The sequence below is a fragment of the Phyllopteryx taeniolatus genome, chromosome 5 (genome assembly GCF_024500385.1).
Source record: "Phyllopteryx taeniolatus isolate TA_2022b chromosome 5, UOR_Ptae_1.2, whole genome shotgun sequence".
In the NCBI taxonomy this organism is placed as follows: Eukaryota; Metazoa; Chordata; class Actinopteri; order Syngnathiformes; family Syngnathidae; genus Phyllopteryx; species Phyllopteryx taeniolatus.
This window is the reverse complement of record NC_084506.1, coordinates 4104603-4124984: the sequence shown is the minus strand read 5'-3', so window position 1 is coordinate 4124984 and position 20382 is coordinate 4104603. Positions and strand designations below refer to the sequence as shown.

Below are 20382 nucleotides of genomic sequence, written 5' to 3'. Positions count from 1 at the left end.
TCATTTTTGCTCGATCCCCACACTGAGGCGCGAAAAGTTGAAATGGAGGTCTTCTAAATCGACATAAATTGTCTTAATGTCCCAACATTGCACTCAATAGCGATAAAAGCAAAACGTCAACAAATATTTGCCAGTCTTCAACCACCAGCTTGTTTCGTTGGGCGGTGACGTCACTGTCTCGCAGGGGCTGGGCTGCTAGTAAAGGATCATTCCAGCGACTTAGTACCCAATCCTGTTTAAGCTAACCTAAAAGCAATGTTATACTTACTATACGAGGGTAAACGTCTGTTTGGTTGGCGTCAGTAAGCGTGTTATTATGATGTTGTCCTCAGGTGATATGCACTAAGATTGGTTAATGACGTTGGTAGCTTGAATCAACCTGCTAGCCGCTAGCTTGTTGCTGGGACACAACATATAGGCATTTCCCACAGAAGTGAGCGAACGCAAAAATATCGCTAAGTATGGCTTTTTATGAAGTTTACTCTCATCCTGCTTTGATTCGGTACAAAGCAGGTGTTTGCACGAGCGCTACTGTCTTTCTCGTTGTGGTTGCTTGCCTTACTTACATTTCACCGCTGCTGGTGGCTTACAGGAGCCAAGGTACTGTCAAGTTAATGTTCATTAAATTGCTCTGTCGCAGTGTTAAAGTGACATTATGAATATTTACGAGTTTAAACAGTTTGTCATGCTGTAGGTTTCTGGATTAAAAGGAACACATATGAAGAACAAGCAGTAGTTAGGTTCCAGTATGAGACTCTCCTGGTGGCTGCAACCGGTACAAATGGTGATTATGTGGCGTGGAGCACCTTTCCCCATCTCAACAACCTGCTTGGAAAGAACCTGAGAATCCCTGCTGTCTCTGTAGGACAACGTTCTCAATAGCCTCTGCAAATGTACACAAGCTAGAATTCTTGTGATGATGATTATAATTTTTCACCAACACAATTTTCAGGTGAGGGAAGAGGACCGGAACCAGGATGGAAAGTTGGACCGTCTGATTTTTCAACTGCAGTTACCACTGGAAGATGAGGAAAATGTGTACAGTGTTCAGCTGCTATTGACCTTCAGCTACCAGCTCTTTGTATGTATTTTCTGACAACAAACAGTAAAATAATTGAACAACGTGTAGAGTTGACGCCATCTGTGCCAGGATTACAACAGTTGAACTCAATTTGAGGCCAGCAAGCATTGGGACTTAAATTATTGATTTCACTTCCAGTCATGAAGTCGCCACATAATAAATTTTATTATAGCTGTAGTGTTGTGTAACTAATGATGCTTGCCCTGATTGTGTCATACTATCTAACATTTTAGTAGCACATGTAGTGACATGACACAAATAAACCATGTTGTATATGTTCTTATGTGTGTTATTTTGTTAGACAAAATCAACGGTAGTGATGCAGAGCCTGGCCTATGTGCAGCACTCCTCCTCTGTCCCTGGAGCAAAGCTGTTTATCAGTGGAGACCTGAGGCTGCAGCAGAGAACACCCCTGTTTCACCGTGGACTGTTCAACATTTACAATGTGAGTGTATTTACTGATTTTCTCACGCAGAAACATTTAATTTTCTTGTTTAATAAGGTGCATGATGGATGGATGAGCAAAGTTGTGGTGACTCTGTCGGAATCTGTACTGGCCCTGTATATTCAAGATAGAATATGTTAAGTTTTAGTGTTTTTGTTTTTATTGTCTTTATGCTGTATTATTTGAGACCTTTAATAAATTATTAGGACAATTGCATTCATACTATGACTCTGTTAGCCTCACTAAAATCAAGGCATTCCAATTGCACAAATTAATAATAATGCTCAAAAGAATAAATCAATTACAAATGTATTTAATTTTTTGTTTATAGCACTGACATTCCAACAATGCTCTATTTGGGCCTTGATGTTTTGCACACTCAACACCACAGGTCTCAAACTCAAGGCCCCCGGGGCCAGATCCAGATTTTATGTGGCCCACGTAGGCAAATCATGTGTGGCCCCCTAAACCTAATAACTGGTTGGCCATACTCAGCAGCAACAACTGAAATCAAGCCTTTGCACATCTTGCTGGTGTGTTTGGGATCGTTACCATGCTGCAGAACCCAAGTGGGCTTCAGCTTGTGGTTACAAACTGATGGCTGACCATTCTCCTTCAGGATTTTATGATAAAGATCAGTATTCATGGTTTCATCAATCACAGCAAGTTGTTGAGGTCCTGAAGGAGCACGCAGCCCAAGACCATCAAACCACCACCACCATGTTTGACTGTTGGAATGATAGTCTTTTCCTGAAATGCTGAAAGGCACACACCTTCCAAAAAGCTCAACTTTCATCTCATCAGTCCGTGTAATATTCTGTCAAAAGTCTTGGAAATAATTGTTGTTGTTTTTTTGCAAAGGTAAAATGAGCCTTTATGTTCTTTTTTCTTTTCTTTGTATCGATCCGTTGTGGTAAAGAAGGAGCTAAGCCGAAAGGCGAAGCTCTCGATTTACCGGTCGATCTACGTTCCTACCCTCACCTATGGTCACGAGCTGTGGGTCGTGACCGAAAGAACAAGATCCCGGATACAAGTGGCCGAAATGAGTTTCCTCCGCAGGGTGTCCGGGCTCTCCCTTAGAGAGAGGGTGAGAAGCTCGGTCATCCGGGAGGATCTCCGAGTAGAGCCGTTGCTCCTTCACATCGAGAGGAGCCAGATGAGGTGGCTGGGGCATCTGATTCGGATGCCTCACTGACGCCTCCCTGGTGAGGTGTTCCAGGCACGCCCCACCGGGAGGAGACCCCGGGGACTACCCAGGACACGCTGGAGAGACTACATCCTTCGGCTGGCCTGGGAACGCCTCGGGATCCCCCCGGAAGAGATGGATGAAGTGGCTCGGGACAGGGAAGTCTGGGCATCCCTGCTAAAGCTACTGCCCCCGCGACCCGACTTCGGATAAGGGGTAGAAGATTGATGGATGGATGTTCTTTTTGGTCAGCCATGGTTTTTGCCATGGAACTCATGATGCCATTTTTGCCCAGTCTCTTCCTTATTGCTGTGTCATGAAAACTGACTTAAATGAGGCAAGGCAGGCCTGCAGGTCTTTTGTCCCGAGTTCCTTTGTGGCCTCCTGGATGAGTCATTGCTGTTCTCTTGGGGAATCTTTCTACTGGGAAGGTTCACCACTGTTCCATGTTTTTTCCATGTGAGGATAATGGCTCTCCCTATAGTTCACTGGAATCCTAAAGCTTTATAAATGGCTTTTGTAACTTTCCAGACTGGTAGATGTTAATTACTTTATTTCTCAACTGTTCTGGAATTTCTTTGGATCGTGTCATTTTGTTGCAGCATTTTTAGCTCTTTTGTCCAAATTTATTTTGACGGTACAGATTCTGTTTCAGTGATTTCTTGATTGAACAGGTCTGGAGGTAATCAGGCTTGGGTGTGATCAGTGAAAATTAACCAAAAATTGTGATTAGCCACAATTATTTCATGATTTAACAAGAGGGGTAATTACTTTTTCGCACAGGTCAGGTAACTTAGATTGTTCGGTTGGGCTGGGAGACCGCCCTGGGTCCTGGGGAGTGGGTGCCGTCCGCCTGGCTGGGTCCCCTGTGGGATGGGCTGTGGGACGAAACCCCTCTCCAGAGTGCTCAAGACCTCAGACTGGGCCAAAGGTTCACCTTCCAACAAGACAATGACCTTAAGCACATAGCTAAAATAACAAAGGAGTGGCTTCAGAACAACTCCATGACTGTTCTTGAATGGCCCACCCAGAGCCCTGACTTAAACCCAATTGAGCATCTCTGGAGAGACCTGAAAATGGCTGGCCAGCAACGTTCACCATCCAACCTGACAGAACTCGAGAGGATCTGCAAGGAGGAATGGCAGAGGATCCCCAAATCCAGGTGTGAAAAACTCGTTGCATCATTCCCAAAAAGACTCATAGCTGTCTTAGCTCAAAAGGGTGCTTCTACAAAATACTCAGCAAAGGGTCTGAATAGGTATGGTTGTGTGATATTTCAAAATTTCAACAATTCCATTTTTTCTGTCAATATGGGGTGCTGTGTGTACCCATTAATGAGAGAAAAATGAATGGCTGTGTGATATTTCAGTTTTTCTTTTTAATAAATCTGCAAAAATTTCGACAATTCCGTTTTTCTATATATGGTCGTGCTGTGTGAACATTAATGGGGGGGGGGGGGGGGTGAAATTTACTTAACTGATTTAATATAACAGAGTGAAAAATTTAAGTGGGTCTGAATACTTTCCGTACACACTGTATATATAGTGTACAGTGTACGCAACATCAAGGCACAAGATAAAGCAATGTCAGTGCCAAGTAAATATTTTCATAATTTTGTAATTAATTTATTCTTTGATGCAGTATTATTAATTTTTGCAATTGCCATGCCTTGATTTTAGTGAGGTTGAAAGAGTCATATCAATGTTTGCAATTGTACTAATAATTTCTTAAAGGGTCTCAAATAATACAGTATAAAGATGCTAAATACACAACAATCAGTTAATCTTATTGTAAAAAAACATATATCATGAATGTACGGGACCAGTACAGGTTCTGACAGGGCCGCAACAATTTGGCTCACGGTGGCCCAAAAGGGGTTTAACGTTGGACCCTGCTTCATTATTTGCTAGCAAAAGTCTTGTGCAGACATCATTTTGGAAAAAAATTAAATGGTTGACTTTTGTATGGAAGACTGTGTAGAACTACAACCCCAATTCCAATAAAGTTGGGACGTGTTAAATAAAAGCAGAATACAATGATTTGCAAATAATGTTCAACCTATATTTAATTTAATACACTACAAAGACAAGATATTTAATGTTCAAACTGATCAACTTTATTTTTTTTAGCAAATAATCATTAACTTAGAATTTTATGGCTGCAACATGTTCCAAAAAAGTTGAGGAATGCTCATGAAACACCTGGTTGGAACATCCCACAGGTGAACAGGCTAATTGGGAACAGGTGGGTGCCGTGATTGGGTAGAAAAGGAGCTTCCCTGAATTGCTCAGTCATTCCCAAGCAAAGATGGGGCGAGGTTCACCTCTTTCTGAACAAGTGCGTGAGAAAATAGTCGAACAGTTTCAGGACAATGTTCCTCAATGTACAATTTAGGGATTACATCATCTACGGTCCATAATATCATCAAAAGGTTCAGAGAATCTGGAGAAATCACTGCATGTAAGCGGCAAGGAAGAAAACCAACATTGAATGCCCGTGACCTTCGATTCCTCAGGCGGCACTGCATCAAAAACCGACATCAATGTGTAAAGGATATCACCACATGGGCTCAGGAGCACTTCAGAAAACCAATGTCAGTAAATGCAGTTCAGCGCTACATCCGTAAGTGCAACTTGAAACTCGACTATGCAAAGCAAAAGCCATTTATCAACAACACCCAGAAACGTCGCCGGCTTCTCTGGGCCCGAGCTCATCTAAGATGGACTGATGCAAAGTGGAAAAGTGTTCTGTGCTCCGAGTCCACATTTCAAATTGTTTTTGGAAATTGTGGACGTCGTGTCCTCCGGGCCAAAGAGGAAAAGAACCATCCGGACTGTTATGGACGCAAAGTTCAAAAGCCAGCATCTGTGATGGTATGGGGCTGTGTTAGTGCCAATGGTATGGCTAACTTACACATCTGTGAAGGCACCATTAATGCTTAAAGGTGCATACAGGTTTTGGAGAAACATATGCTGCCATCCAAGCAACATCTTTTTCACGGACGCCCCTGCTTATTTCAGCAAGACAATGCCAAACCACATTCTGCACGTGTTAGAACAGCATGGCTTCGTAGTAAAATAGTGCGAGTACTAGACTGGCCAGCCAGCATTCCAGTCCTGTCTCCCATTGAAAATGCGTGGCGCATTATGAAGCGTAAAATACACAACGGAGACCCCGAACTGTTGAACAGCTGAAGTTGTACATCAAGCAAGATTGAGAGAGAATTTCACCTACAAAGCTTGAACAATTGGTGTCCTCAGTTTATTGAAAGTTGTTCAAAGAAAAGGTGATGTAACACAGTGGTAAACATAACCCTGTCCCAGCTTTTTTGGAACGTGTTGCAGCCATAAAATTCAAAGTTAATGATTATTTGCTAAAAACAATAAAGTTTATCAGTTTGAACGTTAAATATCTTGTCTTTGTAGTTTATTCAATTAAATATAGGTTGAACATGATTTGTAAATCATTGTCTTCTGTTTTTATTTGTTTAACACAACGTCCCAACTTCATTGGAATTGGGGTTGTACATTTCCCCCCCTCATAAAACTACTTAGGAATCGTTAAGATAATTGATAAGGCATCGGATCGATAAGCAGAATCGAAAACAGCATTTATAGTGATAACATCATCAATTCCAACCCCCCTAGTCTGTAAGTAGAACCATTAAAATATGCAGAGACAAAAACTCCAGTTTATAATTGATCATTCTCATGTGAGTGTAACTCTGATTTCACCACACACTATGTCTCTTCAAACGACTTAATTGGCCCAGTCCATTTGTTGACTGGTCACAATAGCAGCATGAAACTTGGTATGATGAATTTGTGAAATGACATGTCTGTAATCTCTTAAATCCAACCACAAGGTTAGGACTTTCTCCCCAAATCTGATTATAGAGCTGGTTGGTTCCTTATTGATTAGAATCTTCGTAATGAATCGGGAATCACAAGTTTGAGGTCTCCATTGTACACAAGGCAATAGGGCTGTCACTATTGAATCTTTTTAGAATTGATTATCCTATAGATATTTCGAGTACTTGAGTAATCACCGCACCCCCACCCAAAAAAGAAAACATCAAAATGTTTTGTTTTGTTTTATTTGTTTGATTTACTACTAACATGCATTTTATTCTGGGCTTCTATCCTTAAACTGCATATGTAGGTACTAAGTGAATGGTATAAACCGTACAGAATTTGAGACAACAAAATCAGCCTTTGTTTAAATTGTGAGCATTTGCCATTAGCATTAGCGCTAGCTAACAACAACAAAAAAAAGCTAACTACCTTTCAGCTCACTCATACATCATGTTATATGGACATTGCACGACAAAAAGTGTCTTAAAAATCACTTACAGACGCTCCTCTGACGTTTTTGGCACAGATTTTTCACTGACCCAACAGTGCATCAGTCTGCAACAAATGTCGGTGCGGTTAACATAGACAGTGGCCAAATAGTTCCGGGCAGCGTAGATTGGATCCGGGCGGTGCAAATATGCTTTTATTAGTACGTTTTATTGCCTTGAGACAGAAATGTTTGCGCCGACCAATTTTTGTTGCCGAGTTAGTTGATGTATATATATATTTTTTTCTCACAGCCCTACAAGGCAAGTTAGCAGACTCATGGAAAGACACTAGATTCACCAGAAGTATAGGGGACTCACATTATTTGGTTGTCTTGGTTCACTCCAGCTAGTGAATCGAAGGAATCCTTCGAATCATTCACTCTCATTTTGTGCTCCATGTGTCTTCTTTTTATTCAAGGTGTCTGTGATTGACGGCTCCAGCCCTTTTGCAAGTGCTTATGACCTCGATGACATAGTGAGGCGCTACCAGGAACGCAACCGTAAGGTTAAAAAAAAAGCTTTAATATATGCTCGACATTACTGCTGTTTTATGGAAAAAAATTCATCTTGGACCTGGACAGTTTCCGAAAGCTGAGAAAATATAGTGAATAGATGGACTGTTCACAAGTTCAAACTCTAACACGCAGCGACTGCCTTTGGGTATACAGTTAGACCCCGCTATTCCAGAGGGGTAGGGACCAGGCCCGACCGGGAATAGCGAAAGTCCACGAATAGTTGACCAACATCTTAATTTTCATTAAAATAATATATTTTCCCCCAAGAAAATATGAATGAGAGGGGAAAATACCGCCAATATGCAGTTTCCATGGAAAACGGAAAGTGCCCCCAAAACTTTTTTTTTTCTTCTTTTAATCCGTGAATAGGTGTATCCACCAATGCTGAACCGCAAATATGTATATGTATGTATGTCTATATATATATATATATATATATATATATATATATATATATAACGTATATCAAACACCAACAAAATGTTGATAGAAATACAACACTTTTGGTAATATGAAAAGTCTACACACCACAGTTGTAATGCCTGATTTTTGTGATGTAAAAAATGAGACATACATTTCACAACTTTTTCAACCATTTTGGCCTTTAACCAGGGGTGTACATACTGTAAGTAATGTGCATGTGCACTGAAAATATTAAAAGCGCCACGCACATTTGAGCATCAAGCATTTTCTTTTTTTCTTTTTATTTTATTTATTTATTTTTTGGGGTAGTGGCACGGTAGATGCGGCTCGAGTAGTGTTTTGTTCGCGAATGGTTTTAGGGCTGGGTGATGAAATTATTATATTTTGCAAAATAACTTTACCTCGATAGACATGAGACACTAGTGACAGACTTGGATTGCGTTTCTCCATGTTTTGAGAGACAATACAAATAGCCAATGATAATGAGAGATGCTCTGCTGAACTAATTATGTGACTGGAATAGAACTGTGCCTAGCTCATTTGACACACACAAAACTTGAAAGCTTTTGCCTGGTCAGATTTAGGATTTTAATTCAAAATATACATCTGACACAGTTGTTTAACTTCATGTTTAACTTTTGACAGAAAATATTCAAATAAAAAATAATCTTCTGTAGTCTTCAAATCTCATTTAAGAGTAACGTCATTTCAGAATGAAAAAAATGATTAGTTTTATATTGCGATAAATATTGTGTAGCGTATATGGATTTGGGATAAAACTTAATTTATTTGAGAAATGAATTTGTCGAAGTTGAACGCCTGCGTTCACTTCCGGGTTAGTCCGATTTACGTTTTAACATTAAAATCAGACCATTATCTCAAAGGGGCACCGCGTCTCTTTTTAGATATATAAAACTTTGGGGGGGGGAAAGTGACCTATATGTCTCATTTTAAGGTTGCTACAGGATTTAAAAAAGAGTTCTAGAACTCAGAGGTCTCTTATTGTATCCAAACACACAAACGATACAGATAGTGGGTTTTGTATCAAATTTAATTAAATCTAACAGGGGTCTAACTACAGGGAAACAATGCAGAGAAAAGGAAAACAAGGTGCAGGTAAGCATTCATAAAGCAGGTCGAACTTGTGATGTAGGTGTGAAGTGAGGATGTGTGGTGCCCAATGCATAAAGCTGGGATTCCTGTTGTCGTTAATATAAACCCAAATATGCACCAATCTGTAAACAAACTGTGTCGGCACTGTGTTGGTCACTCAATGGTGACCCCTGCAGTAGTTCTAAAATCATTGAAGGTAAACAAAATGAATAAGATGGAAAAGCTTACATGCTGCAAACCCAACATCAGCCTGTGAAATAATATTTAATCGCTAGTCTTTCACTTAAAATATGATCTCATCATTGTATAATTTCCTTTGCTCAATTTGTTTGGTGAGTTGTTTATGCGAAGTTTAAAATTTGCTTAAAACCTTTTTTGTGTAAATGCTAAAATGAGTTGGTATGTAAAATGTAGCAAATTTGTCTGTAATAAAATTCATGTCGACACAGTTTGTTTCTTTATAAACACAATTTGGCGCGGCACATCCATACGACACACTTCCTGTATCGTCCATATAATTTTTTTCTTAAAACCATACATGCACCAATACGGGGTTTCACTCTTGTGTGCACGGCACAGTGCTGACGCACCAGTGTTGTTTGTTCCATCACTATTTGAGGGTGTCGCTGATTGTTGGAGCCACAAGAGAGGCTTTTCCTCGGCACTCAGGATTGAGATGCAGAGCTGTGGAATTTGTAAGGAGGAACCCGAGATGGGCCAGATTAGTTGGGCCTATCAGAGCCGTAGACCGAATAATGTTAATAAAGCCGAGGGGGGAATTCTATCCATTGCGAAGTTCTCTATGGAGGGAGAAATTTCACGTAGCCTGTCATTCATCAACCTGTTAGCAATCTGTGTGTGAGCATAAACTGTTAGGAGCAGCGACAACAGAGTGGTGATCCATCCATCCATCCATTTTCTGAGCCGCTTCTCCTCACTAGGGTCGCGGGCGTGCTGGAGCCTATCCCAGCTGTCATCGGGCAGGAGGCAGGGTACACCCTGAACTGGTTGCCAGCCAATCGCAGGGCACATAGGAACAAACAACCATTCGCACTCACAGTCATGCCTACGGGCAATTTAGAGTCTCCAATTCATGCATGTTTTTGGGATGTGGGAGGAAACCGGAGTGCCCGGAGAAAACCCACGCAGGCACGGGGAGAACATGCAAACTCCACACAGGCAGGGCCGGGGATTGAACCCGGGTCCTCAGAACTGTGAGGCTGACGCTCTAACCAGTCGGCCACCGTGCCGCCCAGAGTGGTGATGGTTTGCCTATTTTGGGCCAGCGACTATCACACGGTGTTACCGTCGTCGGCGGGTCAATTGCGAGGAGTTTGAGGGAGTGGGAGGAGTCGCGGGAGACACACTTTCGGGTCTGGTTGGGATTGTACTGAGTTTATGGATCACCAGGTGTTGGTCTGGACCCAGGTCCACGCTGACGATGTCATCACACTCAGTAGGTCCCAATGAAATGATAGCAATAAGTCGCGGAGAAACAGTGAGTTGTACTCCACCAGAGCTAGGAAATGGGGAGAGGTCGAGTGGGAGGTGACTAATCATGGGGACCGTGGGATTGAAGTTGTGGAAGTCGGAGCAGATCAAGAGGCCAAGCCTTGTAGATCTAGGAATGTGGAAGTCGCTTCGTGTGTGGTTGTGAATTAGCCAGTGGTGGTCAGGGAAGCGTTTAGGAGGGGTGTGGGATGCAGCGACAAACCTAGGTCGTTAAACTCCGGCGAAGGCTGAAAGAACGCATGGGGACCGGTTACTGATTGGTTAGCGCACACGACCAGTCGAATAGGGAAGTTAACAATCGACGCTGAAGATTTTGTATTCAATTAGTAGCTTGAAGCGGTAGAGCAGGCCTTGGCCGATGAGCAGGGAGACGGATTCAATTGGAGACATGTAGACCGGATGGACTAAGGTCACGGGGCCAATTGTCCAGTGGAGCATAGTTAAGGTGTTTAGTTCGGTGCATTCACTAAAAATGTGCACATAGTTAGCGCGCAGTATTGCAGTTGGAGGTCACGGCCATTGGCTTGTAGCAATGTTAGAAGCTGATTGAAAACAGCGTGGGACATAAATGCGATGTCTGCCGCGGGGTTAATCAGAGCTTTGTGGACAAATTCATGCTCGAGTGTAACGGTTAAATAGAACTTCCGAGAAGTACCTTTAGCGGTTAGTTCACCCAAAAGCTGTCGAAAGGGCAGAACGTTATTCAGTAGCGTAATGTCACGCGGGTCAGGGCCTCGCCTGGGTTTAGGACGGCACGAGAGGGGTCTAGGGATTGGTCATCACAAAGTGGTCCGCTAAGGTTATGGCGAGGTGAGGTTGTCGCGGAGTTGACCAGGGTCACAGGGGTACTTGGCAGGTCATTAGGGGAACAATGGAGGTTACCTGGTTCACCTTTTGCGTCCTCTGTGGCTCTGTTCGACTCGATCAGGCCTAGTCATAATGATGGGTCCCGCTTTTTGTCTTTGGACAGGCTGCGGAGCACCTCAAGTAATTCTTCTGCCACGGCACTAAGTTCCCTTTGGGAACTCTTAGTTCGGGAGCCTTTTTCCCGCTTGTCACTAGTCGATTAAGGGTCTCGGTTAGACGAGTCAGGTCATTGCGTGTACCCTGTTTCGACAGTTTAGTTATTTACGGTTATTCCATGATTTTGATTTGTCATTGGATTGGCATTGTTGGTTACGAGGACCATTGATATACGCGGGTCGAGATTCGTTGTTTGGATTAAACGACTTCTTTTGATTATCGGGTTTAACATCGCCAGAACGTAGTGTGTCAATTGCTCGCTGTTGGATTTATCTTACCCAACATTATAAAAAATAGACACAAAAGGAATGAAGACGCTGGTTTCTTTTTCTCATGAGGAGGGCGTATGGGAGATTGTTCAGATCACAGCCTCTCAACACGCTCCAAACAATCCCCCCCCCTCGCTCCTGCATTTATTTGAAATAGGAGGGATTTACAAATCATAATGTTCTAAGCAATAAGACACAACACAAAATATTTGATAATAAGAGGGTTTTTCCCAGACATAGTATTCTAAACAATAAGACACGACACATAATATTTGATAATAAGAGGGTTTTTCCCAGACATAGTATTCTAAGCAATAAGACACAACACAAAATATTGGACCAACACTTGTCCCGACCCGACCACATCCGATCACGTCCTTGGTCCAGGCGCCCTTCCATCGGATGATGCGGAGTCATCTTTTCGAAGGCGAGACATCTAAAATCGTCCATAATACTAATGCAAGCTAAGCAAATAAATGATAACTTCTAGAATATATTTAACACTCGCGTGTCGCACGTAGCTCCCACAAATTCTATCTACGGTGGTTCGTTTGTAAAGCAGACGCCCGAGTCTTGTGCTTTAGAGGGAAGGTGTTTTTGTTTTGCCAAACCTTTGGCGGCCAGTTCACGCAGTTGGGCACTGGACAGTGTGCACAGGGACGCTGCCACGCCCAGCTGGTGTTTGGATGTAGGTTTTAGAAAAACAGTGTTTTGAAATTGTTGTCCTCTTCCATATTCGGTTCGTTTAAATTTCCGAAGTACGCTTTACGCAACCGACAATAATAAGCTTGTGGTGTCTCAAGTGTCCCGTTTAACTGTGAGGGCTGCAGATAAGCCGGTTGCGGCCTCTGGATCATCACATTTTTTAGACAATGCCTGGCAGAGACCCGGGTAATTGGCCAGTTAATTAAGCTACTTACTTCTCAGAATCAGAGTCATCTTTATTTGCCAAGTATTAATCATTAATTTTAAATAGTTGCGAAGGGCACTTAGGTGGAGTGAAACGAATTGGCTTGTTAACTAAATTTGAAACTAATTTAACCAATTAATTAATTTAGCGGCACGGTGGGCGACTGGTTAGCACATTTGCCTCACAGTTCTGAGGACTCTAAATTGCCCGTAAGTGTGAATGTGAGTGCGAATGGTTGTTTGTTTCTATGTGCCCTGCGATTGGCTGGCGACTGGTACAGGGTGTACCCCGCCTCCCGCCCGAAGATAGCTGGGATAGGCTCCAGCAGCCCGTGACCCTAGTGAGGAGAAGCGGTAAGGAAAATGGATGGATGAATTAATTTAGCTTTGATAAATAAAAGTCTTTACATGAAACTCGTCTGTGGTGCATAGAAGATTGGCAACCGCTACCCAAGAGAACTATGCCAAATCAGCTGATCGAGTAGTAAGTCTTTAAGTTCATTCAGTGAGGTTGGTGGGTCAAGAAAAAAATGAGCACCAAACAATGACCTCTGGTGCTCCTTTGAGAACCAGACCAAAATTATGTGCACCCCTGCCTATAACCTGTACAACTCAACTGAATAAAAATAAAATCTTTCAGAGAAGGCAAGTAAAAACAAACAACTAAGATAATGTGGTTACACAAGTGTGCATACCCTCTTATAACTGGGGATGTGGCTGTACACCTGCACACACCTGATGCCATTTAAAGTGCTTCTGATTAACCACAAATGAAGTTAAGCTGTTCTGGTATACCTTTCCTGAAATATTTGTGGTCACATCTTGCAGCTTGCAGACAGTTTCAACAGCATGAGATGGACTGTTCAAAGCTATCAGTCAGTAGAATGTTACAAATGACTTTCTAAGGCATTAAAAATACCATTCAACACAGTGAAGACAGTCATCATCAAGTTGTGAAAATATGGCACAACATTATCAAGAATTGGATGTCCCTCCAAAATTGATGAAAAGATGTGAAGAAAACTGGCCAGAGAGGCAGCCAAGAGGCGACAGCAATATTGAAGGAGCTGCAGGAATTTCTGGTAACTAATGGCTGTTTAGTCCATATCTGAGCTATAGGATAGGGGGGAAAGACCTTATCCTTCTAAGAAAACAAACACTTGAAATCTCGCACGTGTGTAGGAAAAGGTGTTACGGTCCAATGAAATCAAGGTTGAACTTATTGGCCATCATTTCTCAAGGTATGTTTGGCGCGAGCACAACATTGGTCATCACCAAAAGAACACCATGCATACAGTGAAGCATGGTGGTTGCAGCATCGTGTTTTGGGGCAGTTTTGCTTTCACTGAAACTGGGCCCTTAGCCAAGGTTGAGGGAGTTAAGAACAGTTCCAAATTCTGGTGTTAAAACAAAACCTTCAGGCTTCTGCTTTAAAGAATAACCATAGGAAGAGCCTATTAGAAAAAAATAACTTGACTTGGGGTTCATCAGAATCATTTTAAATGGTGTTGTGGGCTGACTCCTATTTTACATGAATTTGAATGTGATTGATTAATTCTGAACAGCCACTTCCCCAGTTATCTCATTTGTTTATTTTTATTTCCCCTTCTGTAAGATTTCATCATGTTTTCAGTTGTACAGGTTATAGGTCACATTATAGTGGAATAAGTTTTGAAATTATTTATCTTGGTCTCACTTTTTATATCATAAAGCCCTGGAATTTATGGGGTGTGTAGACTTTATATCCACTAAACATGCTTTGCAAGCATTGTATGAATTGAAAATTGAAACTGTTGCTCAAAACTCTTTTCTTTTGTTTTATTCAAATTTTTATTTCAGTGACCACGGTACTTTCCTGTCCCATGCCAGTCTGGACTACTGGACGGGCTGCTAGTTCTCCTTTCCAGCTTGTTGCAGAAATTCACTACCCTATGGAGGTTATTAGATATCCTTTCATAAATACACTTGATCCACGTTCTTTATATAGCAGGTTAAAATAAAATCAGGTTCACTAAAATACTAAGACGGATTGCTGTTGTAGGGTGGCACAATGCCCGAGTGGTTAGCAAGCACACCTCACAGTTCAGTTCTGATCCTCGTGCTTGTTTGGGTTTATCCAGGTACTCAGTTTTCCTCCCACACTCCAAAACATGCATGTTAGGGTACAGTATTTTCACGACCATAAGGCGGACTTAAAAGTCTTAAATTTTCTCCAAAATGGACGGGGCGCCTTATAATGCGGCACCTTATGTGTGCACCGAGTTCCAAAATCTGTAAATGTTGTTGTGTTACTTTGATGAGCGGTCTGCTTGACTGACTGGGAGCATTGCCTGCCGACACGCTGCTTATACAGAGGAAAACCAGACGTGGCTGAGGACAGCATGCAGCCGTTAAAGGGGGAAGGGTGCGCGTGAATGAGGACGATAAAGGCACGCCCCCAGTAGGTATATAGCGCCGGTATGTGCAGTGTGCAAAACAACATCGGTTTGGCTAAGGACCCCCGAAAATGGCACCTACGAAGTGACACGCTTTCGAAGCACAGTTTAAACTACAAGCTATCAGTTACGTGGAGGAACATGGGAATCGAGCAGCCGCCAGAGAATTCAAGATCAACAAATTCATGGTTCGCAAGTGGAGGAAGCAGGAAAACGAGCTTCGACAAGTCAAGAAGACGAAGCTGAGTTTCCGCGGAAACAAGGCGAGGTGGCCCGAGTTGTAAGAGCAACTCGAGCAATGGATTAATGATCAAAGAACAGCCGGGAGAAGCCTCTCTACAGTCACCATTCGACTGAGGGCAATAACGCTTGCAGAAGAAATGAAGATCGAACCTTTTCAAGGAGGTCCGTCTTGGTGCTTTCGTTTTATGGAACGGCGTCATCTAGCCCTCTTTCGCCGGGCGAATTACGCCACCATATGTGAATGGATTGTGGATGCCTGGGCCTAAGGTATCTGCTTTGACTGTTGTCCGAGCTTTCGCAAAAGCCGGCATCATTGCTGAACAGCCCCCCCGGCATCGAGACTGACTCCGACAATGACGAGAGAGAACCTGGCATGTTTGATGTCGATATTTCCCAGCTGTTCATTTCGGATACAGAAGATGAGGACTTTGATGGATTTGTGGATGAGGATTGATAAAAAAATAACGTGAGTACATTATTAAATACTTCAATAAAGTACAACCAAACTCATTTTTGCTCCCGCTGCCTTTTTAAAAACATACGCTAGCATGCATGCTAGCTTATGTTTTAGCATGCATGCATGCTACCGTATGTTTTACCATGCCTGCGCCCAATAATACGGTGGGCCTTATGTATGTGTTACATACAGAAATAGACCCTGTAACTGAGACTGCGCCTTTTAATACGGTGCGCCTTATGGTCGTGAAAATATGGTGATTGGAGACTCTAAATTGTCCTTAGGTGTGAATGTGAGTGTGAATGGTTGTTTGTCTTTATGTGCCCTGTCTTAGCTGGGCTTCAACACATAACCCTGACCCTAATAAAGAAAGTCAGTATAGCAAATAAATGGATGGATTGATGTTGCATGCTACAGCTTGATACTTAACAGATTAGGAAATATACATCCTGTAAATACAGTGGAGTGTAAAAGTATTTACCCCCTTTCTGATTTCTGATTATTTTTGCACATTTATCAAACTTACATTTTTCAGATAATTAAACCAAACTAGTCCCCATTTGTTTCCCTCAAGCTCAAGTATTCTTGGGTTATGCAACAGGACAATAACCTGAAACATACCAGTAAGTCCACCTCTGAATGTCTTGGGAAAGAAAATAATATTAAGGCTTTCGAGTGGCCAAGTCAAAGTCCTGACTTAAATTCAACTGAGATTGTGTCATAAGACTTTATAATCAGGCAGGTCATGATAGAAAACCCTCCAATATGACTGAATTAAAACAATTCTGCGAAGAAGAGTGGCTAAAAATTACTCCACAGCAATGTAAAAGACTCATCACCAGTTATCACAAACTCTTGATTTCATTTATTGCTGCCAAGAGCACAACCATTTATTAGGTTTAGGATGCAATTGCATTTTCACTTGGGGCCAGATAGGGTTTTTTTTTTCTCTTAATAAAATAATCATTTAGAAACTGCATTTTGTATTTACTTTAGTTGTCATGGTATAATGTTAAAATTGCCTTGATGATCTGAAATATTTGTGTGATAAATATGCAATATAAAATACAAAATGATCAGGATGGGATCAAATACTTTTTCATAGCACTGTGCATGTCGCATTCATGAATAATAAATGTTTGGTGTTTTCTGTGTGAACTTAAACATAATTTTTTCCTTTGACTGATTGCCTCCACCTATTATCCCGGCTTCTGGGAAACCATCAAGTTTGCCTGGATCCAGTATGTCAGTGTTCTCCTGATCTTTCTTTGGGTCTTTGAACGCATCCAGACATTTGTTTTCCAGAACCAAGTTTTAACCACTGTACCCATAACTACTGGAAAACTTCACCAACATTGAAAATCTGTGACAGTGGTAATTTCTCAAATTAATGAAATTAATACATATGGAGTAAACGCTGTTCTATCTGCGAAAAAATAAAAATAATTCCTTCATAAGGATATATATCCACAGGATTGCTGCAGAGAATCATCTGGAGGCAAAATCCACTTTTAACAATCTAAAAACATTATGTGGGATTCCCCCCCCCCCCCCCCCCCCCCCCCACACACACACACACACACACACACATACAATGCCTTATGGTAGCATTAGCCGACATGCGCTCCGCAAATCGAGACGCCACAGAGACTCGCGACCGCCTGAGAACCCCACTCCTCCACGCTGCCCTGCTGTGAGACTGCGACTTGGGCAGTGCCTGGTGTACGTCAAGTGGACTTTAACCTAATTAGCAGCTTCCCGTCGAATCTTGATTCCTGTCTTAAAAAGACTCCTTCCCTGACCAAAAGATTGGAGGGACACTCCCTTCAAGCAGACTATGTGGTTAATATTCACCCATGCGCGTGAGGCGCCACCCACTACCGTTGAGAGGAACTGCAAGCGCCACCCGTTGACGCACCTGTTAACGGAAGATAAAATGTCTGTTTTGATGTTTTGCAAACTCTGTAGAAATATTCCAAACGTATGACTTGGTGTCTGTCACTTTTCTCAGTTCGGCAGGTCCTCTGCAAGATTTTGAAAACTGTTCATGATTTGAAATCAAACAGTACGAAATGTTGTATTGAACAATAACAACCCATCTGCCACGACCAAAGTTTAAACAATGATTCTATGCGTGAGAGTACAAAGTTGGGAGTGTTTTATATTAATATTACTTTAAAACCCATTTACTCAAATTTGTAGACAAGATTCAGGCTGATGGACGTGGTCTTCTCCAAGTCGGCAATCCCTCTTCCTACACCCCGCCCCCTGGGGTATTTAACTCAAAACTCACACCTTCCTCTGTGAGTTGAGGCTAGTCTTGTTTTACTTCTGCTTGTACCTTGCTGGTAGCTCGCAAGCTGGGTGGCCTTCGGCCGACCCCCTCACCCTTCTTTTGTTCCCTTTTGTCCTCGGGTGCCTCCGGGACCCACCACGTGCGCGACTGCCCCCCGCAACCAAGCCGGCAGCGTTTTCAATCGAAGTCGGCCATGCGACTCCGATTGCTCTCCCTAGCCACGATCGGTCGGCAGGGCCTCAGCGAGCAACTGCCTGCATACCGTACGGGTTCCGCACGCCTCTTGAGGGCCAGAGCTCGGCCCCCCACCAGGTCAAACGGCAGGAAAGTTATGAGCGCACCCCAAACGGGACAATAAATTTCCTACTTATTTTTTCTTTTTATTTTTGTGCATCTGGTTTTTCTTCAACCAAACCTGCTTCGTTTCCGCCTGAGGTCCAGAGGAAGATCACCCCAAAGACCAGCTGATCTGGGTTCGAGAGTCGACACTGCAATCCTTACTGTGATGTACAACATCAGTGCTTAATAATTGTGGGGAAATTACTAGCTTCATACGAAATCCCAACTTTGCCTTCTCTCGCTCTGACTCAACGCATTAAACGCTCACACACTCATTTATTTTAGCCCAGCGACCACACACGATGATCACGCCTCATTTTCTTTCTTTGTTTTACCCTCGGTGTTATTTTCTTTTTTTCTAGTTTGTAGTTGTAGTTGTGTGTTTCATTAAATTAAAATAAAATTACACTCTTGGTCATATTTTGTTTGTGTTCTGATTTTGAGTAAACCTCTGTAACCTAGGACTCAAAATGTCGTAGAGTGTAGCAACATCCAGATAATGAGTGATTAAAAAGGTTTGTCGTCATTTCGCCAAAATTAAACTTGTAAAAAGTGACGTGGTGCACTTTTCCGAGACATTAATTTGATTTTAACAATTCAATTAAATTCATATTGGTGCCCCGTGTGAGGCGATTTCAAGTTTTTGAATTCAGAACACACAAAAATAAAATATATTTTCAGGAAGATCGACACATCTTGTGTGTGGCACGTCTCAACGTAATCTGTGTTGAGCAGCATTCCGTACCGTAGACACAGCGTTGTAGTGCTTGTAAACGTGAGAAAACTCAGATTAGCCTCTCAGTAAAACTAGAGTGTTAATTATTTTGCGTGGGGGGAACCACGTGGCATCTGCGGCGGCCGCCATTTTGTCTGTCTGCTTTCTGTATTGCAACCACGAGGTTCATCATGTGGTCGTTCAACGTAATACTTGGAGGCTTCCGTAGTCCGCCATCTTTGCAGTCCACGTGACGTCATGCATCTCTTCGGTTGGTCTGTGCGCTCGAATGCCACCTCATGGACATTTGCATCATGACGTAACCTCCGACCCCCTCCTTCTCGAAGTTAGCCGTTAGCAACTAACGCGTTAGCAAGCTACTGACGAGCGCCTACAAAGACGCCCGACCAATCGATGATTGTTACTTTGGGAGCAATAAACTTAGTTTGTATCTGTCGCACCACATTATGCTTTTCTGCTGTTTTGCGAGAGCTTTTCCGCTAGTTTTAACCTCGCGCTGCGCGCCGTGCAGCCGCTGGCCCCTTAACTAGACACTAAAGTACTGCATTCACTCACGATTGCAAGTGTTCTTAATTTAAATATTCCTGTTTTTGCTCGTTTGCTTTACCACCACCGGTAGGTACAATTGTACGATTGAAGCTTTGTGCCTTTTTATTGTTAACCAGTTTTGAGACTTACAACGTGAGAGTATTACAAGCTTTAGCAACGAAAGCTCTGCATCACCCAAGCAATAAACCCCATCTTCCGTTCGCGTACGTGCACTACACATTACAGTAACCACAGTTACTTACTCTTTGACAAAGTGGTTTATTAATTAATTGCTTGCCTATTTTTGATCACTTTGGTTTTTATTTACAAAAAGAATTCTTTTTTTATTTTTGTTTCCAAACAAATTTTTATTTGGAAGTTTTTGCTTTGTTTTGAACTATTTCTGCTTTTCCTCTCTCCTCTGCCAAAGCCAACATCATTGGGAGCCATACAAGAAATTATTTAATTCACAAGCCTATTTATAAGTACATTTAACTTCTACCCAAAGTTAAATAAAAACTTACGTGATT

The 20382-nt window shown here is 42.3% G+C and overlaps 1 protein-coding gene across 2 annotated transcripts; it reads left to right on the top strand.

Moving 5' to 3' along the window:
• Positions 1-378: 378 nt before the first annotated feature.
• On the top strand, positions 379-19008 carry tmem231 (transmembrane protein 231). 2 transcript variants are annotated; one of them, XM_061772705.1, is made up of 7 exons: positions 379-600; positions 695-861; positions 953-1081; positions 1383-1526; positions 7473-7554; positions 14658-14763; positions 17150-19008. In XM_061772705.1, exons 1-7 carry the CDS (start codon positions 462-464, stop codon positions 17310-17312), a joined length of 930 nt encoding a protein of 309 aa, XP_061628689.1. In that variant the 5' UTR covers positions 379-461; the 3' UTR covers positions 17313-19008. The 2 variants fall into 2 exon arrangements, with proteins under 2 accessions (XP_061628689.1, XP_061628688.1); XM_061772704.1 differs by having other exon boundaries at positions 680-861.
• The last annotated feature ends 1374 nt before the right edge of the window (positions 19009-20382 follow it).